General features: G+C 48.8%; 2 protein-coding genes and 2 long non-coding RNA genes across 4 annotated transcripts; 2 read left to right on the top strand and 2 right to left on the bottom strand.

Moving 5' to 3' along the window:
• Positions 1-681: 681 nt before the first annotated feature.
• LOC135818840 (uncharacterized) lies at positions 682-3,303 on the top strand. The gene is made up of 4 exons (XR_010553782.1): positions 682-741; positions 1,050-1,107; positions 1,407-1,464; positions 2,663-3,303. It is a non-coding gene; the product is annotated as an uncharacterized LOC135818840 (long non-coding RNA).
• Positions 3,304-4,711: 1,408 nt separating this feature from the next.
• LOC135818838 (uncharacterized) lies at positions 4,712-10,890 on the bottom strand. Its single transcript, XR_010553780.1, has 3 exons — positions 10,732-10,890; positions 9,074-9,268; positions 4,712-5,227 (listed from the first exon to the last, which is right to left on the bottom strand). It is a non-coding gene; the product is annotated as an uncharacterized LOC135818838 (long non-coding RNA).
• A 6,694-nt stretch (positions 10,891-17,584) lies between these two features.
• LOC135818837 (antifreeze protein Maxi-like) lies at positions 17,585-24,495 on the top strand. Its single transcript, XM_065332054.1, has 3 exons — positions 17,585-18,196; positions 19,599-19,640; positions 23,372-24,495. The coding sequence occupies exon 3, from the start codon at positions 23,460-23,462 to the stop codon at positions 24,492-24,494; it is 1,035 nt and encodes a 344-aa protein (XP_065188126.1). The 5' UTR covers positions 17,585-18,196; positions 19,599-19,640; positions 23,372-23,459; the 3' UTR covers position 24,495.
• On the bottom strand, positions 18,337-19,580 carry LOC135820043 (keratin, type II cytoskeletal 2 epidermal-like). Its single transcript, XM_065333346.1, has 2 exons — positions 19,428-19,580; positions 18,337-18,858 (listed from the first exon to the last, which is right to left on the bottom strand). Exons 1-2 carry the CDS (start codon positions 19,578-19,580, stop codon positions 18,337-18,339), a joined length of 675 nt encoding a protein of 224 aa, XP_065189418.1.
• Positions 24,496-27,591: the final 3,096 nt, after the last annotated feature.

Genomic DNA, 27,591 nt, shown 5'->3' with positions numbered 1-27,591 from the left:
AGCAGCCCTGGGCGAAGTGTTTATTGAAATGTGGAATTTTTTCTTGGTTCTATTCCCTATGTTTAGCTAAACAACAAGATCAGGATGGCGATGGTCAGTTCTTGAGCTTCGAACAGGCAGAAAGGTGAGAAATTGTCGCTTTTTGACCATTTGTGCCCAAGTGTCACTTTTAACGTAATAGTTTAGTCACAAAGTGAAGAATCACGGGCAAAAAGGCCCGAAACTTCGAGATAGATATATTTCAGCTTTGAGCAGCCCTGGGCGAGTTGTTTATTGAAATGTGGATTTTTTTCTTCGTGCACTTCCCTATGTCCAGCTAAACAACAAGATCAAGGTTGCCATGGTCAGTTCTTGAGCTTCGAACGGGCAGAAAGGTGAGAAATTGTCGCTTTTTGCCCATTTGTGCCCACGTGTCACTTTCAACGTACCTCTCTATAACATAACCCAGCTGTGATGTGAGTGGTCGCATTTATTTGATTTTTGGTTTGCTTGTAGGCCGCTGGCACCCACATTCTGGGACGCCTAAAATTTGGCATTGCTGTGAATTGTTTAGTCGCAAAGTGAAGAATCACGGGCAAAAAGACGCAAAACTTCGAGATAGATCTATTTCAGCTTTGAGCAGCCCTGGGCGAAGTGTTTATTGAAATGTGGAATTTTTTCTTGGTGCACCTCCCTATGTCCAGCTAAACAACAAGATGAGGGTGACGATGGTCAGTTCTTGAGCTTCGAACGAGCAGAAAGGTGAGAAATTGTCGCTTTTTGCCCATTTGTGCCCACGTGTCACTTTCAACGTACCTCTCTATAACATAACCCAGCTGTGATGTGAGTGGTCGCATTGATTTGATTTTTGGTTTGCTTGTAGGCCGCTGGCACCCACATTCTATGACGCCTAAAATTTGGTGCTGCTGTGAATAGTTTAGTCGCAAAGTGAAGAATCACGGGCAAAATGGCCCAACACTTCGAGATAGATTGATTTCCGCTTTGAGCAGCCCTTTGCGAAGTGTTTATTGAAATGTGGAATTTTTCTTGGTTCTATTCCCTATGTTCAGCTAAACAACAAGATCAGGATGGCGATGGTCAGTTCTTGAGCTTCGAACAGGCAGAAAGGTGAGAAATTGTCGCTTTTTGCCCATTTGTGCCCACGTGTCACTTTCAACGTACCTCTCTATAACATAACCCAGCTGTAATGTCAGTGGTTGCATTGATTTGATTTTTGGTTTGCCTGTAGGCCGCTGGCACCCGCATTCAGCGACGCGTAAAATTTGGCACTGCTGTGAATAGTTTAGTCGCAAAGTGAAGAATGACGGGCAAAAAGGCCCTAAACTGGGAGATCAGCATTCAGCAGCCCTCGGCGAGTTGTTTATTGAACTGTGGCATTTTTTCTTGGTGCACTTCCCTATGTCCAGCTACACAACAAGATCAGGGTGGCGATGGTCAGTTGTTGAGCTTCGAACGGGCAGAAAGGTGAGAAATTGTCGCTTTTTGACCATTTGTGCCCAAGTGTCACTTTTAACGTACCTCTCTATAACATGACCCTTGCTGTGATGTGAGTGGTCGCATTGATTTGGGCGACAACTTTCACACCAAGTTTCAACTCGAGTGACAGGACTGCACCCAAAAATGGTCAAACAGGCTATTAAGTTGTACCCTGCAGGCACGGTGACCAGGTGACTGGTGTACGCAGGAGCACGTGGCCGCTTGCTCAACCATGTTCGATTGGGAATAGAGGAGGAACGCTGCATCGTGCTCCTGCGTACACCAGTCAGCTGGTCACCGTGGCTGCAGGGTACAACTTACTAGCCTGTTTGACCTTTTTTGGGTGCAGTCCTGTCACTCGAGTTGAACTCGAGTTGAACTAATACTTTGGTGTGAAAGTTGTCGCCTGCTGGCGCGGTGACCAGGTGATTTGGGCACCCAGGAGCACATGACCGCTTCTTCAACCATGTTCGATTGGGAATAAAGGAGGAACGCTGCATCGCAGCCTTTTCGGACCAAAACCAGTCGACTCAGCGTCCAAAAGACTACAACATATGGGCCAATCGCGGTCATCCGTGCTTTTATAAGAACGAAATGGCGCTTTTAGTGACATTTTGCGTACAAATCCCCATCTAGTAGGGCGCAGTCACCCAGTTTCGGTGGAAGTGCGCGAGTTCGATTGGGATTCAAGTAGGAAGAGAGCCTCTCAGCTTTCTCGGACCAAGACCATTCGACTCAGCACCTCGAAGACTACAACTGGTGAAATTTGATTTTTGCCTTAACTTGCTCTTTAAGCGGTTTAATAGCCAATTGAGTCATCTTTCCAAGATTCCTTTTTCGTCTCTTTCCTCTCTCTCCCGGGGAGACCCATGTGACCAGTTATGGAAGAAAGCAAGTACAATTACAAATGTGTGTGTGTGTTTGTGTGTGTGTTTGTATGTGTGTGTGTGTGTGTTTGTGTGTGTATGTGTTTGTGTATGTGTGTGTGTATGTTTGTGTGTGTGTTTGTATGTGTGTGTGTGTGTGTTTGTGTGTGTATGTGTTTGTGTATGTGTGTGTGTATGTTTGTGTGTGTGTGTGTGCGTGTGTGTGTGTGTGTGCGTGCGTGTATAAATGTGTGCACTTGTGCATGCGTGTGTGTATGCACGGGTGTATTTTTCTTGTTCGTTACTCTCGTTTTTCTCAGGAGGAGGCCAGCTGAGACACTATAGGTGTGGTGATGAAAGTTGGGCAATGATGAATACAAGCAAAAGGCTGTTCAAAGAATTTCCAACCACAACCCTGCAGACCGGGAGCCAAATGAACAGGACCTCGACCAGCTTCAATTACATCTGAACATGTTTCTATAAGGAAGAGTTGACAAGGTACCTGGACATTACAATGACTCTTGCCCTCTTGAAAGAACACTCCGCATGCACGCACATGCATACGGTGTTTTTTGTGCTTGTTGGCCCGCACACTGCTTGGTGTTTAGAATATACATATACCTTGTGTTACTGTGCAGATACATTGTGTCTGGTATAGCGAAATATGACAAGCACTTGATTGTATTGGGATGAGTGGCCTTTTGGATTATAATGGAACTTGTACTTCACTCCTATGAATAAGATACTGCCAGGCTGCCAAGGATGTGCACACTTGACTGCTTTGGTCACGGGAAAAATCCGCTGGCCCGCACTCCACCGGATTATAAACTGCATTGCATTGCTGGTGCCAATGTAGTGGACTTTATGTATGGAGATTTGTGATGACCTTGGTGTACGCTATTTACTGTTCCTTACGGGCAAAACTCCTACTCGGTCTAGACAAAACCTTGTAAACTTGAGTTTCCAACTTTTTGATACCCCAGCCAAGATTGCCATGTCCAGCACGGTGAGATAGATAAGTGAGGCCAAGAAGCAAACACTTGCTGCTCTCTGATTGGCCGAGGGCGGTTGGCCAGTCATTTCAGGTGTGAAGTGCAGTGCCAGGATAGGCTATAAAAGTAATCATTCCAGGAGGGGATGGTGGTCGGGGTTTGGGATGGCCAGAATTTTTAATTTTTTGAGGGGATGGTGGTCGGGGTTTGGGATGGCCAGAATTTTTTATTTTTTTCTCCAGGCTTGTTTCTCCTCCCTCATGCAGAAACATCAAGAGTTCAGACATTCTTTTTAGATTTTCTTCCCCAGACTTGTTTCTCCTCCCTCATGCAGAAAAAAACAAGACTCCAGACATTCTTCCCTCCTGCAGAAACAACAAGAGTTCAGACATCAGCAGGCCAAGAAGAAAACACTTGCTGAACTCTGATTGGCTGAGGGCGGTTGACCAGTCATTTCAGAATTCTCTCCGCCGGCTTAGAGAATTCTAAAACTCAGTCAATCAGAGTTCAGTATGAGGAAGTAGGAAGGACTGTTCGGTGTCACAGTGTCTCTAGCTGGCATGGTTTTGAGCAACACTCTGCCTGAAGCAGGGATGCATACCTTAGTACCCAATCACAACCCTATTTCAAACAGCACTCGAGCCAGACATTATCTCCTTTCTGCCATCGCTCTCTCGCACACACACACAAACACCTTACCGCTAACAATAGAATTGTACCGCACAACTACACGAATATGACAGTAGCATAGGGTGTACATTCCAAGCGGCAGGAAAGCCGTGCACAGTACAATGCCGCAGAAGCATGGTACACTGCACCTTACAAGCTACGATGGCACATCCAATCACCCAGCTCTCCCGGCATTAGAATTCTCTTTGCCGGCTTGGGTAATTCTAAAATCCAATCAATCAATCAGAGTTCAGTATGAGTAGGGACTTCGGTCATCAGCACGCTAAGAAGGATTGCTGAGGGCTGAAGTCCTACCTCCTTTACCGTGCAATGAAATCCCACGAACGAGTTACTTAAAAAGTATGTTGCCCTAGACCTGTGATCACCAGGCTGTGAATAGGGCAGCATCTACTTGACTCAAGGGAAAGGAATTCATTGAGCAACTCTCCAACCAAAGCAGGGATTCATAGCCCCCCCCCCCCCACACACACACAAGCACACTCTGCTAAAAGCTGCAATTCCGTGGATGCAACCATACCAGTATGGATACCCTAGTACCCAATCACAACCCTATTTCAAACAGCACTCAAACCAGACACTGAATGCCGTTACATCAAATATCTCCTTTCTCCCATCGCTTACACACACACACACACAGAGACACACCTTACTGCTAACAATAGAATTGTACTGAACAACTAATCGAATATGACAGTAGCATGAGGTGTACGTTTCAAGCGGCAGGGAGGCCCCCGAGGCCCTGCACAGTACAATGCCGCAGAAGCATGGTACACTGCACCTTACAAGCTACGATGTCACATCCAATCACGCAGCTCTCCCGGCATTATAATTTAACAAGCTGTAAACTGCTGAGTGGTTGACGATAGGGGAAGCATACATGTTGCGCTCCTTGTAAGGCCATGGTGTACAAGCAGTCATGCTGGTAACCGTTAGTTTCATGCGGGGAGCATCTCCTCAGCACACACACACACACACACACACACACATGCGCACAAGCCCACTGCTATGACATAACGACGACCATGATCCACACACAACAACCAAGATAGCGGCAACAAGCGGCAACAAGCGGCAAACAAGCAGCACACTCGGAAAAATATTTTTTCAGACACGTGAAAAATTAAAAGTGGATTGTTGATGTCCACTGCATCACTGTAGATGTTTGCAGCAGCAATAGCGTGAACAGTTCAGTCCGATGCAAGTCTGAAGGCAAAGAAAAATATCACACGAATACAGTGGAACATAGATTATCCCCACATCATCTATCCGCAAGATCATGTATCGGAACGGCAGCCGGAAGGCCTATTACCTGGAAGGGCAGTTCCTCCAAAGTTTCGAAAAATAAAAGCAATAAAAAGATGCACAATGCAGTACTTGAGTTCACCAGTGCAGTCGTCTAGTCTGTACTACTACATACTGTAGAACGGGTAATTTTAGCCACTATTAATTTTAGCGTTTTCCCATTGTCAACCGGTTGGCGACGTTTTATTTTAGCGATTTGCAGCGTTTTTACTCACAGATCACCAGTGCACTATTAATGTCTCAACGGATTAGCTACTTGAAAGGTTAGCGAAAATGAGTCGATCGCTAAATTCGCTAGGGTTTATACTTCGCTAAAATTACCCGTTCTATGGTATGCATTTACGATGATGAAACTGGCATGCATGTACATAGTCCTTGTATGAGCCCTATGTCACTCTCTCATTATACGAACATTTTCCCCATCTGAGCTCCTTCTGAACAATGTCTGCCCAGAAGCGTTGGGATATGATTGACGCTATACTACAAAAATGAGAATTTGACATGTTCTTGTAGCGTGGCAACCCCGGCAACCCTGTACTACCGTAAAGTACATTCAATAGATCACCATCACCATCCCTGCTGCTGCTGTGTCACCATCCCCATCCCCATCCCCATCCCCATCCCCATCCCCATCCCCATCACCATCCCCATCCCCATCCCCATCACCATCACCATCCCCATCACCATCACCATCCCCATCCCCATCACCATCACCATCCCCATCCCCATCACCATCACCATCCCCATCCCCATCCCCATCACCATCACCATCCCCATCCCCATCACCATCACCATCCCCATCCCCATCCCCATCCCATCCCCATCCCCATCACCATCCCCATCACCATCCCTGCTGCTGCTGCTGCTGTGTCAGGGACTCCCAGCTCTGCATCACAGCATGTGTGATGTGGGAGTTTAGATTCAGTTACTCATCTGCAGTACGGTATATTACACAATCGAATGCAGAAGATAAGCACCTGTTCGGAGAGTGTGGCCATACTGGACTGACTGTGTACAGTTCCACCGTACCAGTATCACGGTCTGAACTGGCTAGCATGTCTTATGCGCTGTCACGCCGCAGTCAACAAGTAATAGTCAATGGCGAGCATGGTGAGACTGTGCCTTGTACCAGGGGCGTCCCGCAAGGGTCGGTCCTGGGTCCCCTGCTCTTTTGCATTTATATTCGCAAGGTGCCGGAAATTCTCAAGCACAGCATGTCACAACTCTATTCTGATGACATTGCCTTCTTCATCATCAGACTGGACCTTCCTGCTATGTTACAGGATCTCCAGGACGATCTAACTGCCCTGGAGGTCCATTTAGATCTTAAGGGGCTCATCATGAACCCCGACAAGACGCAATTTCTAATCCTGCAGCGGTCACGCCTGCCAGCAGCGCAGTTGCCACAGCCCTTGACCTGTAAAGGAAAGGCTATTACCCCTACGAGCACTGCCAAATACCTTGGTTTATTGATAGACGAGCATCTCACCTTCCAGCCACAGGTCCATAAATTGTGTAACTCGGTTTTTGCTAAAATTGCTGCTTTCCGACATGGCCGTAGAAATTTAGCAAATGATGCAAAGCGAACATTCTACTTGTCTATTATTCAGTCTACCCTAGACTATGCCAGTAATGCTTACCTACATTGTTTAAGCACAACTCTGTACAATAGGATTGTGACCGTTAGTCACATAGCAATGAAGAGAGTGTTTGGACTCGATCGTACCACGCCCACTGAACTAGTTCTTCGCTTATATCACCTCTATTCTTTGGAACAGCGTATTAGCCTCAAGCTCTATGTTTTTGTGTACCGCTGCTTGGCCCAGTATCTTGCTAGTCCTCTTCTTCAGTCTTTGTACCAGCTTCGGGCAACTGCACCTGGTCATCAGGCATGCACCCGGGGCAAGGCACAAAAAGCCTTAGTTCTCCCACTCGTTTATACGCAGTATGGCATGCGCTCTATTTCTTTTCTGGCGGCAGGCAGGTGGAACTCTCTTCCAGCTGACTGTCGACAGGCCCACACTCTTGCTCTGTTCATTAATATGGGTAAGCTTCACCCAGGGTTCCCAGTAAAAAGGCAGTAGCCTGTTGGGACTCCCCTAGTAAAATAATAAAAACTACTACTACTACTACTACTACTACTACTACTACTACTACTACTACTACTACTACTACTACTACTACTACTATGCGCAGGCCGCAAACTAAAGCCCGTCCGTCGACAATACTCTGCCTCAATTTCTAGCTGATTTCTTTGCCCTTCGAGTGGACAGAATAGTTTCAAAAAATCGCTCTGGGAAGCGACAATTTTAATGACGTGGAGGAAGTAGATAAAAAAAACTTCACACCTAGCGTGACATAGTAGAACAAGTAGCAGCCAGTCGCAGCTGCCGTGCAAGAACAGTACCCGACACAACCATGACTGGTTTGGCATACTTCAGTGCTAATAATATATTTATCCATCACAACCATGACCGGTTTAACATGCGTCAGTGCCAACATTATCCCATTACTTATCGTTAGGCGCTGCATCTGCCGCTAGGGTTTATCGGGTGTTAGCGGCCGTCGTGAGTTCCCTTCGGGAACGGATACGATAATTTACTTTACTTTACTTATCGCTCACATCATCCCTAACATCTGTGTGATATTGGCCTTCATTCGTTGAATCGAGTAGAGTAATGTCAATCTAAGTGCTAAGTATCACGCATGATCTGATTCACAATGACTAGTCTTAGGTTTTTATTATCATTTGTCTGATGATTGCAGTGGCATGAAACTTTGAGTTACGACAAATCCAAACTGGACCTAATTCACTTTTTTTCGTGTTTTGTGTAAGTATGAGTGTTCAAGCAGCGTGACGTGACGTCAGCACTTCCACAGCATATTACTAGTATGACATTTGCCGGGCTCACACAGAATGAAATGGCCGCGTTATTCTCGAGAACCTCGTTTGAAGCACCATTGACACTATCACTATTAATATTTTGTGATGTGACATGTGACATGTGATACTCGAGAAAAGGAAATGCTCATTGCGTATAGTCACATGCAGTCGCAAGGCCACTGCCACAGTAGTTGACCAAAGTGCAACTTTTGCGACTTCTTGCATGTTTTACAGGATAAGCCTCACACAGCATTACAGTATATGCATGAATGTACAGCTGGACATGCACATCAGTACTTGTACAACTAAAGCGCCATGCACTATATCACTTCTCCGAGGCGATGAGCGTCGAGTGACAGTCTTTTCATATCGTGCAAAGAATATTCGATGCACAATGCACGGCACATCGCAGTGAAATCCAGGAGGGCACGTACAGTCCAAAACCGTACGCGAGCCGCAAAACTTGTGTCACATGCGCCTGCCGGGAGAAAGTGATGCGCATCGCTCGTCGCAGAAGTTGAACTTGCCTCATTTTCCCCGCGATGCAACCTTCGGCGGAGCTGCGACAGCCTTCAATGCAACGTTTTGCAGAAAATGACTGTCGATCACATCGCTCGTCGCTCATCATGTCGCAGGAGCGATATTGTTTATCGCGCTTAACATGGTGTCAAAATGGTCGAGGGCCTTATCGGTACGGAGCGCCAAATATACATTTCAAGTCGGATTTCACCGAGCGCAACTGCAGTAAACACACTGACTATTGACAGCATTGGAAGTATCACAACTACACTTGGCAGGATATGTACTAGCTAAATGTCATCTACAAAACTAGAATTTCACGTCAAAGCCATTTTACGACTTACTCTTCCAACGCTCCATGAAGGGCAACCAAAGTGAAGTTTGTCTCCTCCACGCAGCACGTGTGCACTGGGCTTGCATGTCCGCAACTCTGCTCTGTGTCCGATCCCCACCGGGATGCCGATGCCCACTGCATCACAGTCGGTGGTTGCAATAGCGATAGTGTGTTGCACTTGTCCACTGTCCAGTTTGATGCAAGTCTGCGGAGGAAGTTGAAAATGAAGACATACACAGCGTTTATTCAGCATGTTCTTGTGGCCTCCCAATCGCCGTCCTGGAGAGAGTGCATTTCCAAAAATGCGAGTAGACAAGAAGTGTTTCACACCTTTTCGGCTGGGTCTTCTTGTCTTTGTTTTTCTCTCTTGATGCCATCAGTGATGTCTTGGCTTCACAGCTCTGCTCACACACATTTTCTTTTCTGTTTTTTTTTGTTGCTGAAAACTACTGTTGTGGACATTGAACTTCATTGAAAGCACGCACACCTACCTCAACCAAAAAACAAACAACCTGCCACCCATTTGCTCGGCATTGATCGGCCAGATCTGCATGCCGCCTGTCCTGGTTACTGACACTGAATCTGTCCTCAGCACAAACTGTCAACTCCATCCAGAATACAATCCTACGACTCGTAGAGTACAGAACTATATCTGGTCTTAGGGTGGTAAGTGCAACACAGCTAGGGAAAGAAATCGTTGCACTGGGTCGACAAGACGTTTCCAGTCTGAGGCCGCTGACAGCAGATCAGTCGTAACCAACTTTCGTCTGGCTGAACGCGAACTGGCTTCTCCCCCGCATTGTAAAACGAGATGAAGTCAAGCTCATTAGAATTTCGGTTTGTACGGTGTTTGCAGCAGTGCGGATTCGAATCTCCTCACGCATGTTCCTGACGATGACCCAGAGTACGTTGTCGTGCCTCCAGGTGTAACGTCTCTGGTCCAGTGCTACGCGGCATGTGCCAAGCATGTGGTGCGTAGTCCAGGCCCATCCATGGCACAAACTACAGTACGGATCCACTACCGTGTTTCCCAAACGGTGAAGGTTCGTCGGAGAAGGTAGTACGTCAAGGGTTGACGGAAGAAGAAATTTCAAATCGTTACCAGTACCACCAAACAAAAGGGATTTCCACGAGAGGTCCAGCCACATCACCGAAGTGTGTGTGCGTGTGTGTGTGTGAGAGAGAGAGAGAGAGAGAGAGAGTGAGTAAGAGAGAGAGAGAGAGAGAGAGAGAGAGAGGGAGAGAGAGAGGAAGAGAGAAAGCGAAAGTCAGAGCGAGCGGGAGAGAGAGAGACAGAGATAGAGAGAGAGAGACAGCGAGAGAGAAAGAGGGAGAGAGAGAGAGACAGCGAGACAGAGCGAGAGACAGAGAGAGAGACAGAGAGAGAGAGAGAGAGAGAGAGAGAGAGAGAGAGAGAGAGAGAGAGAGAGAGAGAGAGAGAGAGAGAGAGAGAGAGAGAGAGAGAGAGAGAGAGAGAGAGAGAGAGAATCAGGCAGACAGAGGATCAGACTCCAAACTAGGATTGCTGGGCCCTAAGTGGTTTGCTTATTAAGACATATTGTGTTGCAGATATTTGATGTACACGTACGTAAACGGTTGTGACAGGCTACCAGTGCCCTGTAAGCATTTCAAACATTTTGAAAGCAAGCATATTGCGAGCTAACTTACCAGTCCGATGAGCAACGGAAGCCAGCATCACGTGTGGATGGTATCTTCGATGACTCTGCAGCAGATTTTGATGACTCTGCAGCAGATTTTGATGACACTGTAGCAGACCTACATGAAGCTGTAGCAGACCTCGATGACGCTGTAGCAGACCTCCATGACTCTGTAGCAGACCTCCATGACTCTGTAGCAGACCTCCATGAAGCTGTAGCAGACCTCCATGACGCTGTAGCAGACCTCCATGACGCTGTAGCAGACCTCCATGACGCTGCAGCAGATCACGATGACGCTGTAGCAGACCTTGATGATGCTGTAGCAGACCTTGATGACGCTGTAGCAGACCTCCATGACGCTGTAGCAGACATCCTTGACGCTGTAGCAGGCCTCCATGACGCTTTAGCCGACCTCCATGATGCTGTAGCCGACCTCCATGACGCTGCCGCAGATCAAGATGATGCTGTAGGAGACCTTGATGACGCCGCAGCAGACCTCGGTGACGTCGTAGAAGAGAGTCAGAGAGAGAGAGAGAGAGAGAGTGAGAGAGACAGTGAGAGAGAGTGAGAGAGAAAGAGAGAGAGAGGGGGGGACAGAGAGAGACAGACAGACAAAGAGAGACAGAAAGGGAGAGACAGGGAGAGAGAGACAGGGACAGAGACAGAGAGAGAGAGAGAGAGCGAGAGACAGGCACACAGAGGATCAGACTCCACAATCGAATTGCTGGACCCTAAGTGGTTTGCCTATTCAGACAAAGTGTTGCCAGATATTTGATGTTAGACTGACTCGTAGACTCATTCACAGCCAAGCAACACACAACCCGAACCATGGGGCATGAAGTCACTTGGCTGCCCCGCATTATCAAGCAAGTCAGAGCCCCACACTTCCCTTGAAAGAGTTAGGATGGACGGAAGAAGGACTCATCGTTCACTGCTAAGGAACACGCATCCCGAATCACCAGGTATGGAGTTACAAAGCTTCTCCCATTGTCAAGCATATCAGGGCCTCACACTTCCCTTGAAGGAGTAATGTTGAATGCATTACTGACGCATAGACTCGCTCACTGCCTATAAACACACATCCCGAGTCACTGAGCATGAAGCCATTTGGCTGCCCCAGATTATCAAGCATATCAGAGCCCCACACTTCCCTTGAAGGAGTGAGGTTGAATGCAAGACTGACTCATTGTTCACTGCCAAGCAATACCCATCCCGAATCACCGGGCATGGAGTTACAAGGCTGTCTCGCGTTATGAAGCATATCAGAGCCCCACACTTCCCTTGAAGGAATGAGGTTGAATGCTAGACTGACTCATCGACTCGTTCACTGCCAAGAAGCACACAACCCGAATCAGCGGGCATGGAGTCACTCGGCTGCCCGGCATTATCAAGCATATCAGAGCGCCACACTTCCCTTGAAGGAGTGAGGTTGAACGCAGAAAGGACTCATCGTACACTGCCAAGCAAGAATATCAGAGCCCCACACTTCCCTTGAAAGAGTGGAGTTTAACGCAAGAAGGACTCATCGTACACTGCCAAGCAACACACATCCCGAATCACCAGGTATGGGGTGACAAGGCTTCCCCACATTGTCAAGCATATCAGAGCCCCACACTTCCCTTGAAGGAGTGAGGTTGAACTCAAGAAGGACTCATCGTTCACCGCCAAGCAACACACATCCCGGATAATCAGGTATAGAGTTACAAGGCTGTCTCGCACTATCAAGCATATCAGAGCCCCACACTTCCCATGAAGGAGTGGGGTTGAACGCAAGAAGGAGTCATCGTACACTGCCAAGCAACACACATCCTGAATTACCGGGCATGGAGTCACTTGGCTGCCCCGCACTATCAAGCATATCAGAGCCCCACACTTCCTTTGAAGGAGTGAGGTTGAATGCTAGACTGACTCATCGACTCGTTCACTGCCAAGCAACATACAACCCGAATCAGCGGGCATGAAGTCACTCGGCTGCACGGCATTATCAAGCATATCAGAGCCCCACACTTCCCTTGAAGGAGTGGAGTTTAACGCAAGAAGGAGTCATCATACACTGCCAAGCAACACACATCCCGAATCACCAGGTATGGGTTGACAAGGCTTCCCCACATCATCAAGCATATCAGAGCCCCACACTTCCCTTGAAGGAGTGAGGTTGAATGCAAGACTGACTCATCGACTCGTTCACTGCCAAGAAACGCACACACCGAATTACCGGGCAAGGAGTCACTTGGCTGCCCCGCATTGTCAAGCATATCAAAGCGCCACACTTCCCTTGAAGGAGTGAGGTTGAACGCAGAAAGGACTCATCGTACACTGCCAAGCAACACACATCCCGAATCCCCAGGTATGGAGTGACAAGGCTTCCCCACATTATCAAGCATATCAGAGCCCCACACTTCCCTTGAAGGAGTGTGGTTGAATGCAAGACTGACTCATCGACTCGTTCACTGCCAAGCAACGCACGCACCGAATTACCGGGCATGGAGTCACTTGGCTGCTCGGCATTATCAAGCATATCAGAGCTCCACACTTCCCTTGAAGGGGTGGAGTTGAACGCAAGAAGGAGTCACCGTACACTGCCAAGCAACACACATCCCGAATCACCAGGTATGGGGTGACAAGGCTTCCCCACATTGTCAAGCATATCAGAGCCCCACACTTCCCTTAAAGGAGTGAGGTTGAACTCAAGACGGACTCATCGTTCACTGCCAAGCAATACACAAGCCGGATAACTAGGTATAGAGTTACAAAGCTGTCTCGCATTATCAAGCATATCAGAGCCCCACACTTCCCTTGAAACAGTGGGGTTGAACGCAAGAAGGAGTCATCGTACACTGCCAAGCAACACACATCCCGATTCACCAGGTATATGTTGACAAGGCTTCCCCACATCATCAAGCATATCAGAGCCCCACACTTCCTTTGAAGGAGTGAGGTTGAATGCAAAACTGACTCATCGACTCGTTCACTGCCAAGCAACGCACACACCAAATTACCGGGCATGGAGTCACTTGGCTGCCCCGCATTATCAAGCATATCAGAGCCCCACACTTCCATTGAAGGAGTGAGGTTGAACGCGAGAAGGACTCATCGTACACTGCCAAGCAACACACATCCCGAATCACCAGGTATGGAGTGACAAGGCTTCCCCACATTATCAAGCATATCAGAGCCCCACACTTCCCTTGAAGGAGTGAGGTTGAATGCTAGACTGACTCGTCGACTCGTTCACTGCCAAGTAACACACAACCCGAATCAGCGGGCATGGAGTCACTCGGCTGCACGGCATTATCAAGCATATCAGAGCTCCACACTTCCCTTGAAGGAGTGGAGTTGAACGCAAGAAGGAGTCATCGTACACTGCCAAGCAACACACATCCCGAATCACCAGGTATGGGGTGACAAGGCTTCCCCACATCATCAAGCATATCAGAGCCCCACACTTCCCTTGAAGGAGTGAGGTTGAATGCAAGACTGACTCATCGACTCGTTCACTGCCAAGCAACACACATCCCGAGTCACCAGGTATGGAGTGACAAGGCTTCCCCACATTGTCAAGCATATCAGAGCCCCACACTTCCCTTGAAGGAGTGAGGTTGAATGGTAGACTGACTCATCGACTCGTTCACTGCCAAGCAAGACACAACCCGAATCAGCGGGCATGGAGTCACTCGGCTGCCCGGCATTATCAAGAATATCAGAGCCCCACACTTCCCTTGAAGGAGTGGAGTTTAACGCAAGAAGGAGTCATCGTACACTGCCAAGCAACACACATCCCGAATCACCAGGTATGGGGTGACAAGGCTTCCCCACATTGTCAAGCATATCAGAGCCCCACACTTCCCTTGGAGGAGTGAGGTGGAACTCAAGACGGACTCATCGTTCACTGCCAAGCAATACACGAGCCGGATAACTAGGTATAGAGTTACAAAGCTGTCTCGCATTATCAAGCATATCAGAGCCCCACACTTCCCTTGAAAGAGTGGGGTTGAACGCAAGAAGGAGTCATCGTACACTGCCAAGCAACACACATCCCGATTCACCAGGTATATGTTGACAAGGCTTTCCCACATCATCAAGCATATCAGAGCCCCACACTTCCTTTGAAGGAGTGAGGTTGAATGCAAGACCGACTCATCGACTCGTTCACTGCCAAGCAACGCACACACCGAATTACCGGGCATGGAGTCACTTGGCTGCCCCGCATTATCAAGCATATCAGAGCCCCACACTTCCATTGAAGGAGTGAGGTTGAACGCAAGAAGGACTCGTCGTACACTGCCAAGCAACACACATCCCGAATCACCAGGTATGGGGTGACAAGGCTTCCCCACATCATCAAGCATATCAGAGCCCCACACTTCCCTTGAAGGAGTGAGGTTGAATGCAAGACTGACTCATCGACTCGTTCACTGCCAAGCAACGCACGCACCGAATTACCGGGCATGGAGTCACTTGGCTGCCCCGCATTATCAACCATATCAGAGCCCCACACTTCCCTTGAAGGAGTGAGGTTGAACGCAAGAAGGAGTCATCGTACACTGCCAAGCAACACACATCCCGAATCACCAGGTATGGAGTGACAAGGCTTCCCCACATTATCAAGCATATCAGAGCCCTACACTTCCCTTGAAGGAGTGAGGTTGAATGCTAGACTGACTCATCGACTCGTTCACTGCCGAGCAACACACAACCCGGATCAGCGGGCATGGAGTCACTCGGCTGCCCGGCATTATCAAGCATATCAGAGCCCCACACTTCCCTTGAAGGAGTGGGGTTGAACGCAAGAAGGAGTCATCGTACACTGCCAAGCAACACACATCCCGAATCACCAGGTATGGGGTAACAAGGCTTCCCCATATTGTCAAGCATATCAGAGCCCCACACTTCCCTTGAAGGAGTGAGGTTGAATGCAAGACTGACTCATCGACTCGTTCACTGCCAAGCAACACACATCCCGAATCACCAGGTATGGAGTGGCAAGGCTTCCCCACATTGTCAAGCAGATCAGAGCCCCACACTTCCCTTGAAGGAGTGAGGTTGAATGCAAGACTGACTCATCGACTCGTTCACCGCCAAGCAACTCACATCCCGGATCACCGGGCATGGAGTCACTTGGCTGCCCCGCATTATCAAGCATATCAGAGCCCCACACTTCCCTTGAAGGAGTGAGGTTGAACGCAAGAAGGACTCATCGTTCACTGCCAAGCAACACACATCCCGAATCACCAGGTATGGGGTGACAAGGCTTCACCACATTATCAAACATGTCAGAGCGTCACACTCCCCTTGAAGGAGTGAGGTTGAATGCAAGACTGACTCATCGACTGACTTCGAAGCAACACATGTTTCTGGCAAATGAACGGGCCTGGAATCATTTGGCTGCCCCACATTATCAAGCATATCAGACGGCCACACTTCAGCACTGAGCAGTTCACACACCGAATCACTGGGTTTGTAGTTACTAGGCTGGCCCTACCGTTTACAAGTCACTAAGAAAAGGATATCTACAATGCGGGAACACAGATTTCGACGGTTTCCAATAAAGGCAACATACTTACCGTTTTTGCGCTCGACATTTCGCTATCGGTTGATGTCTTCACTTCATCTTTCTCTTCCGAATTTGTTCAAGTACTAGTGGGGTCCCTTTTCCGTGAACGATTTCTTTCGACAGTCCTTGTGTCGTTATAGGTAAACTAATCAAATTCTACGGTCCATTCAAGCGGCAGCTAGCTGCCGCATGGAAGCAGGCTCTACCTTTTCCACAAACAAAAAATGGTAGTTTGTTTGATGCAAATGCAGGCGCTAGCCTAGGACAGCTGCACAGACGGAGATGCAGTTCTCATCGATTATGAGGCGCATGCGTGCTGAGTCGGTGTTGTGCCATTATTTTCGTTCCGGCGCGAAAACCCGTTGAAACCAGTGCAAACATGCATGGACCGGTCGTAGCTGCATGGTTACCTATGTTCTTGGAACTGGATGAAACTGGTTAGAACCTGATGAAAGTGGTTGGAACTGGATGAAACCGGTTGGAACTGATGAAAGTGGTTGGAACTGGTTGAAACCGGATGGAACTGGGTGTAACTCTTACACTGGGTCCGGACCTTACTTGACCTGGACGCACTCAGATCAGATCAGATCTCTTCGCGCGCTCCGCTTGCATGGTTACTATGGTTATACTGACCTGAAAGTAAGTATTACTATTAGTTGTTTTGCCAGCAACAACTAGTAGACCCGGGTGCTCGAATCAGAAACGATTTGACAGGTGTGCAATTTCTCATCTGTAAATCTCAACAATGTCAGAATATACTTTTGGAGAGGCGATGGAACAGGGAAGAGAGTCTGGCTTGACCCACCTAGCAGGAATTCAGAACCTGGGTGCGCTACAACACAATCTACAGCACGCAGTAAAAATAGTCGTATTTCCTTCGGATTTTTTACTTGAAAATTGGGTGCTCGAATCAGAAACAGCAAACTCGTCAGATCGTCTCCGATTCAAGCACACGGGTCTACCATCGTCTACGCTTGGTATGGCAGTTGAGGGCAGGGAGTAGTAACTTACTACTTCCTTTTTGAGAGCAAGATGGTCAGTGGAGCCGCAGATTCAGCAGGTCTTTGGCAGCACCGTACCGTGGACCCACATCCTCGAATCAAGGACCCAACAAAAAGTGGGTCGCGAGTATTTCAAAAACCGTTTACCGGGCAGAGCTGAAATTTGGCATACCGTTAGCGGGCCGTATGTTGATGGTATTTGTGAAAACTAAACGAAATCGGAATAAGTTTAGGTACAATTTCAGGCTGTTTCTGTTTTGGTACCCTGTATCTCATTCGAGCACCCGGGTCTACTACACTACACTCTACAGCTCTAGCTCTGCGGACAGTCACACAGACCTGCACAGCGAGCACAGCTACGCCGAGCTAGCAGCAAAAGCTGAGAAGTAAAAACTAAAGAGGTAAAGACTCAAGTATCGCAGTAGTATAGCGGTAGGAGTAGAGCCAGAGGCTTGTCGTCGTGCTGCTGCTTCCTGCCTTCGACCAGACTATGTCATCCTGAGTACCTACACTGAAGCGTTTCCTCGGCGAAGCAAGCTAGAATTTATTTATGGCGAAGCAAGCTAGAATTTATTTGTGGCGAAGCAAGCTAGAATTTATTTGTGGCGAAGCAAGCTAGAATTTAGTTGTGGCGAAGCAAGCTAAAATTTATTTGTGGCGGACCAAGCTAGAATATATTTGTGGCGAAGCAAGCTAGAATTTATTTGCACAATCTTACTACTAGTATTTGCCTCTACGTGACTAGAACATAGTGGTCAGAACAGGCCGGTTATTGGCAAGCGTCGTGCCTAGTCCGTAAGTAACGTACTTATGAAGAGATGCAGCAGGTCGCTATTTCTACCTTCAAATGCTACATCTGTGGAAGAGGATAGGTTTCTAGCGCGTTCACGGATTTATTCAGACATGGACTTGGAAGAAAGGTGAGGTTGAAATATAGCTGTACAAATACACAACTAGTTACCATGGTTACCTGGACATGAATGCTGCTAAATTTATCACTGAATAAATATCAAGGTCAAGCTAGCTGTTGGTACCAGCACCGCCGCTACTGTTGCTGCTGTCACCACCAAATTACCGCTGCTGCTGTGGCTGTCGCCACCAGCAACGCCTCTACTGCTGCTGTTGTCACCACCAGCACCGCCGCTACTGCTGCTGTCACCACGAAGTCACCACTGCTGCTGTGGCTGTCGCCACCAGCAACGCCTCTACTGCTGCTGTTGTCACCACCAGCACCGCTGCCGCTATTGCTGTCGCCCCACACTGCCGCTACCGCTGCTGCTGCTGCTGCTGCTGTCACCACCAAATCACGGCTGCAGCGGCTGTCGCCACCAGCAATGCCTCTATTACTGCTGTTGTCACCACCGCCGCTGCTATTGCTGCTGTAGCCACCAGAACCGCTGCTGCTGCTGCTGCTGTCGCCTACAGCACTACCGCTGCTGCTGCTGCTTTTGCCACCCACACCTCCCCTTCTGCTACTGTCCCCACCAGCACCTCTGCTACTGCCGCTGTCCCAACCAGCACTGCCTTCTGCTGCTGCTGTAGCCACCAAGACAGCTGCTGCTGTAGCCACCAACAGCTGTTGCTTGAGAACGGGTTTATTCACAACACCAATTGGGCCAATCGCGTGAAACCATGAAGCAAAAGTCAGGGATTAATTTATGCGGTATCGCATCGCAGTTTGCTACGCCAAATCGATCTACTGCTACTCAAAATCACAGTGACACGCAGAAAACTGCCATACATACACATACAGGCTATCCATGCCTTTTTGTAGCTTACGCCACAATTGAGATTTCGCATAGCAAAAACTGCTATGCAAAAACCTGACCGTAAATTCATCCCTGAGAGTCAAAGCAAAAAGACAACCCAAATTCGGAAATAAATGGAACACTCATTTGAAATGTAAGATTGAACACAAAAGCTTCACAAGAAATCGTTACCTAATAAGATTGCCTACCGACATGCAAAGGCGAAGGCATGCCTCTGCCCGTGTCAGCACAGCCGGGGGCAGTATGCTGCAATGGGGCTCCCGAACTTGCGGCGAATGTAAGAGGCCCTGCACCCCTAAAGCACGTGACTGCCCATCGCAGCAGGCAAAACGAAACCCGGGTGCGTAACTCCCCCATCACGGGCCTTCACGGCAGAATATACCAAGTCTTTGTTTCTGTCTACAACCAAAGCAGCTAGCAACTTCAGAAATATAGTGGCTTCCTTGCCCGCCACACCCGAGGTCGAAAACACCAGTGGGGTGAATGATGCTCTCTCCACCTGGTTGACTCTGGCACCATACGCCGCCTTCTTCATTCTTTCGTGTGTTCTCAGGTGGCTAAGGATTTCCGGACGAGGCAGCAAGGACGGCCCAAGGTCAGTGACCCTTACATCAAAGTGCCTCTGCTGTCGCCATCAGCACCACTGCTACATGTCTGCATGAATTTTCCTGGCTCACACCACTTCAAAGTGCATGATTTAGGTTTGTGATTTTAGGTTCAGTGTACCATCCCAGCACGTTAAGCACTGGGAATGATCTCTATCTACGTTTACACTCTAACAATAATGAGAGGATGAAAAAGTGTTTTTACTCCGAGTTTCACGGTAAGCGATCATCAGAAACAGTAGGGGTGAAACGATTACGCTTTTTGACTATCGAATGACCTGAACCAATATCGATCGGTAATGAATCAAAAAGTCACCAAATGCCTGGTAATGCTTGCAATTGGCATCAATTTTTGAATTTTTTCCCGGGGGAGGGTAATGAAGAATACTTGTCCCCAATCGTAGCGTCTTCTTGGTTTGTTGCAGAATCAAAAAGTCTTTTATGGTAGTTACACTGAAATGGCACCAAATGCCCGGAAATGCTTGCAATTGGCTTCAATTTTGAATTTTTTCGGCGAGAGGGCCCCCGGACCCCCTTCCATGGCCGCCTAGCAGGCCGCCTAGCAGGTAAAGCATTCCAGCAATCAGCAGTGTGAAAAGAAATGGTTGACAAACCCTTAGTATGTTTGCATCTACAAGCAATGCTCAAATCTGCTCTGCTCAAATTCTGCTCAAAGTTTGCTCAAATCTTCACCATCAACTTTTCAGCTCGCGTACGAGCAGAAACAATAATGGAAACTGGTCTCAGGTGTTTATTATCAGTTACCTGCATGAGCGCCTGAGGATAAAACTTTGAGTTACGGCTTCTTCCAACAGGACCCCTTTCTCTCTTTCTTTTGCTACACCCAGAGAATACATAACAATAGAGCATCAAGAGCGGTTGCTTACCTAAAAGTAATAGCAAGAGTCTGTTGAGTGTGTACTTGCACAACATATCCAAAAGATGCGATAAGGCGATCTTGCTGGCCCTCATAGTCGACTGAAGTAGGTATTCGTGGTGTCCGCGTAACGCCAGTGTCTCGGGGGGGGGGGGGGGCTCACGTGAGTGGGACCCGTCGAGACTTCAGAATGGTCCTGCAGACTTGGTGGGTGGGTCTACTGAGCTTGAGCCCGGACTGGCTTGGCTTCAGCCCATACTCCTGAAGCCCAAGGCCATCCCCCTATAGCATGCGACCGTCATCCGGTAGCCTGAGACTGGGCACTTGTCGCTAGAGGCTACATGCGGTTATGTACATACAACATGACATACTCAATCTGCGGACAGCATGCTGTTTCGTTCTTTTTGAACTCATCAGCGCAGCACAGAGATACATAGATACAGGTCTAGCCTTGTGAGTACCACATCAGTTACAAGATAAGCTTCGTTACAGTAAAAGTTCGTAAATAAGCATATTTTCTAATTGTCCGCAAACTCCAACGCAGCCATTTACACATTTAGGAAACTTCACTTCTCAACTCCAAAATCCGAAACTATCTCTTCACTGCGATTCAAATTCAAATTCAAATCTAACCTGGCCCATCATCAGAGTAATGAATGACAAAATATCCATTACATAGGTACTTATTGCATAGGTACTTATTGAACTACATGTATGAAGACAACAACTAATGACACTGAGAAACTGAGAAAGTTAACATATTGGTGTGAATATGTTAAGTGAAGAATATGAAGTAAGTAAGTGTAGGTGGTGTATGTCTCAGCGGTAAGGTGTGTTTGTGTTGGGGGGGGGGGGCTTCAATTTAATCTCATTGGACAGATGTGAATACAGAGTGATGCATTGTCTGGCCACAGTTACATGTTGTCACGGCAACAGAATTACATGTACTTGAAGTACATGTGTAGAAAATCACCTACAAGTACATCCAGCCTGGAAACTAATCACTGACACAAACAGACTTGCAGTTTCACTTGTAGTGCAAAATACAATACATCACCTACAAGTACATCCAGCCTGCAAACTAATCACTGACACAAACAGACTTGCAGTTTCACTTGTAGTGCAAAATACAATACATCACCTACAAGTACATCCAGCCTGCAAACTAATCACTGACACAAACAGACTTGCAGTTTCACTTGTAGTGCAAAATACAATACATCACCTACAAGTACATCCAGCCTGCAAACTAATCACTGACACAAACAGACTTGCAGTTTCACTTGTAGTGCAAAATACAATACAACACCTACACTCAGACCAAGCATACAAGTTTCACACCTTTCACACCTTGTACAGAACGCAACCTCCACCCACAGTCCCTGTTCACAGACGGATTGCCTATCACGAATGAACATAGCTTCACGGATACGTTGATTGACAAGGGATGACTGGGTGGCGAGAATTGAAGTGTTGGTGACATGTACTGCGACATCGGTGTGATGTGGGTGATGATGTGCGTAATGTTCTCCCCATGGTGTTTCCACTGACAATGTCTCACTCTGTATTCGCATCTGTCCAATGAGATTCTATTGAAGCCTCCCCCCCCCCCCAACGCAAACACACCTTACCGCTGAGACATACACCACGTACATTTACTTACTTCATATTCCCTCGCACACCAATCAGCAGTGTGAAAGGATATCGTTGACAACAAAACCTTAGTGTGTTTACGTCTATGCAATGTGGTGTCTGCTCAAATCTCCACTCTCAGCTTTCCAGCGTCAAGACTTGCGTATGAGCAGCAACAATAATGATAATTGGTCTCAGGTTTTTAACATCAGTTTGGCCGCACGTTTATATTTCTATGTTTCTCGTCACCCGCGCGCATACGATTCAGGAGTCTGGAAATAAAGAAAAACAAACTGTGCTGCACCGTGGGGACCAGCACATGCACATGTGCACCCTGGCCTGCACGTTGTTTGCAACACACATGATGCGAGGTCGGCAGTTTTTATTGCGCAATCTAGCGGCACCTGCACAGATTGTGACAGAAGCCCCTACCACGTTTACTAGTTGCTAACTTTGGATGCTAGTTTTTCATGGTGTATTGGTCGATTTTCTGTCGCATATGGTTTTAGATTTTCGGGTGACGGGAAACATAGAAATAAAAACGTGTGACCTTACCTGCATGAGCGCCTCAGGATAAAACTTTGATTTACGGCTTCTTCCAACAGTATCCTTTTCTCTCTTTCTTTTGCTACACCCAGAGAATACATAACAATAGAGCATCGAGAGCGGTTTCTTACCTAAAAGTAATAGCATGAGTCTGTTGAGTGTGTACCTGAACAACATATCCAAAAGATGCGATAAGGCGATCTTGCTGGTCCTCATAGTCGACTGAAGTTGGTCTTTGTGGTGTCCGCGTAACGCGCCTCGGGGGGGGGGGGGGGGAGGTCACATGATTGGGACTTGTTGAGGCTTCAGAATGGTCCTGCAGACTTGGTGGGTGGGTCTGCCGAGCTTGAGCCCGGGCTGGCTTGGCTTCAGCCGATACTCCTGCAGCCTGTGGCCGTTCCCCTGTAGCATGCGACGGCCCTCCTGTAGCCTGAGGCAGTGTTGTGCAGTGCTGCACTGCACAACACTGCACAACACTGCGCAGTGCTGTACTGCACAGCGCAGCACTACGCAGCACTGTACTTCACTGCAGTGCACTGCACAACACTGCGTAGCTAGCATTGCGCAGCCTAACACCGCACAGCACCGCCCCGCACAGCACAGCACCGCGCCGCACAGCAATGTGCTGTACAATGCAGTGCACTGCTATTCTGTGTCTTTGCACAGTGGCGGCAAGTGACAACCAAGCACTGTCGAGATCTTGCTGAGTCCATCGGCTCTTGCCGCTCCCTGTCTGTGTAACACAGCTAACTTCATGTGCCCACCATGTAACTCCTGCACTTTTGTTGAGCAAATGGTTCGTTTCAATGGTCTTCACTCTCAAGTGAGGGGTTGGATTTTACTGCCAGCTGCTGCAACTGCTGTTGGTGCCATTGCCACTGCTGCCATTGCCACTGCTGCTGCTGCTGCCTCCACTGCTGCCATTGCCACTGCTGCTGCTGCCTCCACTGCTGCCTCCACTACTGCTGTTGCTGCTGTTGCTGTTGCTGCTGTCTCCACTGCTGCCATTGCCACTGCTGCTGCTGCCTCCACTGCTGCCTTCACTGCTGCCTCCACTGCTGCCTTCACTGCTGCCTCCACTACTGCTGTTGCTGCTGTTGCTGTTGCTGCTGTCTCCACTGCTGCTGCCCCCACTGCTGCTGCCTTCACTGCTGCTGCCTCCACTGCTGCTGCCTCCACTGCTGCCTCCACTGCTGCCTCCACTGCTGCCATTACCACTGCTGCTGCTGCCTCCACTGCTGCTTCCACAGCTGCCTCCACTGCTGCCTTCACTGCTGCCTCCACTACTGCTGTTGCTGCTGTTGCTGTTGCTGCTGTCTCCACTGCTGCTGCCTCCACTGCTGCTGCCTCCACTGCTGCCTCCACTGCTGCTATTGCCACTGCTGCTGCTGCCTCCACTGCTGCCTTCACTGCTGCCTCCACTACTGCTGTTGCTGCTGTTGCTGTTGCTGCTGTCTCCACTGCTGCTGCCTCCACTGCTGCTGCCTCCACTGCTGCCATTGCCACTGCTGCTGCTGCCTCCACTGCTGCCTTCACTGCTGCCTCCATTACTGCTGTTGCTGTCTCCATTACTGCTGTTGCTGTCTCCTCTGATGCTTCCACTGCTGCAGCTGTTGCTGCTGTCACTGGTGATGCCCCCACTGCAGCTGCTGCTTGCACTGCAGCTGCTACCTTCCACTGCAGCTGCTGCTTGCACTGCAGCTGCTACCTTCCACTGCTGCTGCTGCCCTCACTGCTGCTGTTGCTACTGCCACCACTGGTAGTGCTGGCAACTTTTCTTTCTTCATGATGGCTGCTGTTAGTCCTACTACGAGTACTAATGTTGTCAAGATTGGTGTGCATGTGTGTGTGTGTGTATGTGTGTGCATTTGTGTGTATGTGTATGCGTATGTGTGTGTGTGTGTGTGTGTGTGTGTGTGTGTGTCCCATATGGTGCAGTGGTATGTGCAGCGATTTCCAATCTATAGGTTGCGGGTTCGATTCCCGACGATTATGGTCACACACGTCTTTCTTCTCTTTCTCAGACTCTTCCTGACTTTTCTTTCATTCTCCTGGGTGGTTACCAACAGCCAGTGCATGCCGGAGTATGTGGTGTGATGTGTGTGCGGGAAAAAATAAAATAAAAAACCAAAAAGTAGGGATTCACTGGCCAGAAAAAGCCACTTCATAGCTGTGTGGTGTAGACCAGGCTGAATAGTGGCGGTCAATTCTTCAGCCTTGCAAGCTGTTGAATGGTGCAATCCCAGCACAAGCTGCTATGGCTTCTGCTGTAGCATCGCTATCATCGCCTCCGGCGATGGGCGTCCAATGGTCCAATGGTGTGTGTGTGTGTGTGTGTGTGTGTGTGTGTGTGTGTGTGTGTACTGTCAACTCGCCCATGAATGAGCCGGTGTCTCTTGGTGAGAGCACAATCGAGGCTGTTGACAGTTTTACGTACCTTGGCAGTGTCATCCATCGGGACGGGTAGTCTTTGCATGATGTTCAGTCCCGTCTCGCCAAGGCTTCGCGTGTGTTCGGCAGTCACCGTGTCCCGGCGTTTGAGAATCGGTCGTTGTCTCTCCGCTGTCGGCGCCGCGTGTGCATCGCCCTTGTGCTGACGACCCTCCTGTACGGAACAGAGAAATGGATGCCGAAGGCACCGGACCTGCGCTCTCTCAACGCCTTTCATCACCAATGTGTTCATATCATCGTTGGCATCCCCAGGCGGGACCAGTGGGACAACCGCGTCACCTCCATTACCATGGCCAGAACACTCGGCATTGACTGTGACTTCGCGGACATCATCCGGGAATATCGACTGCGTTGGCTTGGCCATGTTGGCCGGATGAACGACGACCGTATGCCGAAGCGAGTTTTGTTTGGGGAGCTCCCTGCAACGCGCCCTCACCATGGTCCACGCAAGCGGTGGTGTGACGTCATCATGGATGATCTCCGCTCCAGGAGCCCTCCTGTGCCTTCTGACTGCTGGTTTGATGCTGCCCAGGACCGCTCTGCCTGGAGGCAGGTTGCTCATCGTCGTCCTCCCGCCCGTGCTCCCCCTGATCCTGACTCTGGCTTCCGCTGCACATGTGGGAAGGTCTGCCGTCGTCCCGGGGATCTCAAGCTCCACGCTCCGTACTGTAAAGCTAGCAGATAGTCCCTTCGCTATCTTGCCATCGGCAATGGGCACGTTCAAGGTTCAAGGTGTGTACATGGTTTGTGTGTAGCATTATGGTGATAATGGAGATGAATGGGGCGTGCAGCTTCGTGCTACCGCTCAAGCTATGCTGCTATGTTTGATAGTGCTGTTGCTGTATGCTCATGCTTTGCTACTGACTACGGTCGCGTGCACTGCACGTCACAGTGACCATGTCGGCCAAACAACATTGTGCATGCACGCGTGGTACTCTAGGTGACGTGACATTCAACGTGTTGGCGACGTGCGACGTGGCATTCACCATGGCATTTATATGTGGCACTCAGCGTGGGTGTTATGTGTGTGTGTGTGTGCGTGTGTGTATGTGTGTTTGTGTGTGTGTGTCATATGGTGCAGTGGTATGTGCAGGGATTTCCAATCGATAGGCTGCGGGTTCGATTCCCGACGACTATGGTCACAGACATCTTTCTTCTCTTTCTCAGACTCCTCCTGACTTTTTTCGTTCTCCTGGGTGGTTACCAACAGCCAGTGCATGCCGGAGTATGTTGTGTGGTGTGTGTGCGGAAAAAAATGAAATACCAAATAGTAGGGATTCACTGGCCAGAAAAAGCCACTTCATAGCTGTGTGGTGTAGACCAGGCTGGATAGTGGCGGTCAATTCTTCAGGCTTGCAAGCTGTTGAATGGTGCAATCCCAGCCCAAGTTGCTATGGCTTCTGCCGTACCATCGCTATTATCGCCTCCGGCGATGGGCGTCAAATGGTCAATGGTTTGTGTGGATGTATGTGTATGTGTGTGTATGTGTGTGTATGTGTGTGTGTTTCTGTATTATACATCTGCTGCTGCTCTTTAGACTTGGTGTACGGTTGGCTCATCTCATAGTCTAGCTGACAAACTTCAATCAGGGCCTTCGCAGAGAACATCTCCTCTCGCAGATAGAGTCCTTCTAGACCAGAGGTAAGCCACAATGCAAATTTGGGTCTGCAGGTGCGTGGGCGCGCGCGGATGTGTGTGTGTGTGTGTATGTGTGTGTGTGTGTGTGTGTGTGTGTGTGTGTGTGTGTGTGTGTGTGTGTGTGTGTGTGTGTGTGTGTGTGTGTGTGTGTGTGTAGCATTATGGTGATAATGCAGATTAACGGATGCACGCAGCTTCGTGCTACCGCTGAAACTATGCTGCTATGTTTGATAGTGCTGTTGCTGTATACTCATGCTGTGCTACTGTCTACGATCGCGTGCACTGCATATCACAGTGACCATGTCAGCCAAACAACATTGTGCATGCACGCGTGGTACTCTAGGTGACGTGACACTCTACGTGTCATTGAACGTGACGTTCAATGTGTTGGCGACGTGCGCCGTGGCATTCACCATGGCATTTATATGTTGCGCTCAACATGGGCGTCATGCGACGTTCGCTCGACCTGTGCTCGGTGTGACTTGCTAGAGCTCGCGTCGCTATAAATTTTGATCCATACTGTGTGTGGATTATTTTTGTCTGCTCGTGTTTCACCCTCCCACCTCCCATTTCTCATCACTCGTTTACTTTGATAAAGTGAAGAAAAGTGGTGTTGGCTACGCTCATTTCCGGCTAGTCACGGCCCTCAGTCGTTGTCCCTCAGACCTTTCGAGACTCTCTTGGCTCCGCCAAGATCCTGCTCTGGCAGTCGACAAGGCTCACACTCCGCTGGCCAGCACTCCCCCGTACCGCAAGTTGCTGTGTGTTGTAGTTAATGTGTGTGTGCATGCGTGAAT

Source organism: Sycon ciliatum, chromosome 6 (genome assembly GCF_964019385.1).
Source record: "Sycon ciliatum chromosome 6, ocSycCili1.1, whole genome shotgun sequence".
NCBI lineage: Eukaryota > Metazoa > Porifera > Calcarea > Leucosolenida > Sycettidae > Sycon > Sycon ciliatum.
This window is presented reverse-complemented; position numbering and strand designations above follow the sequence as displayed.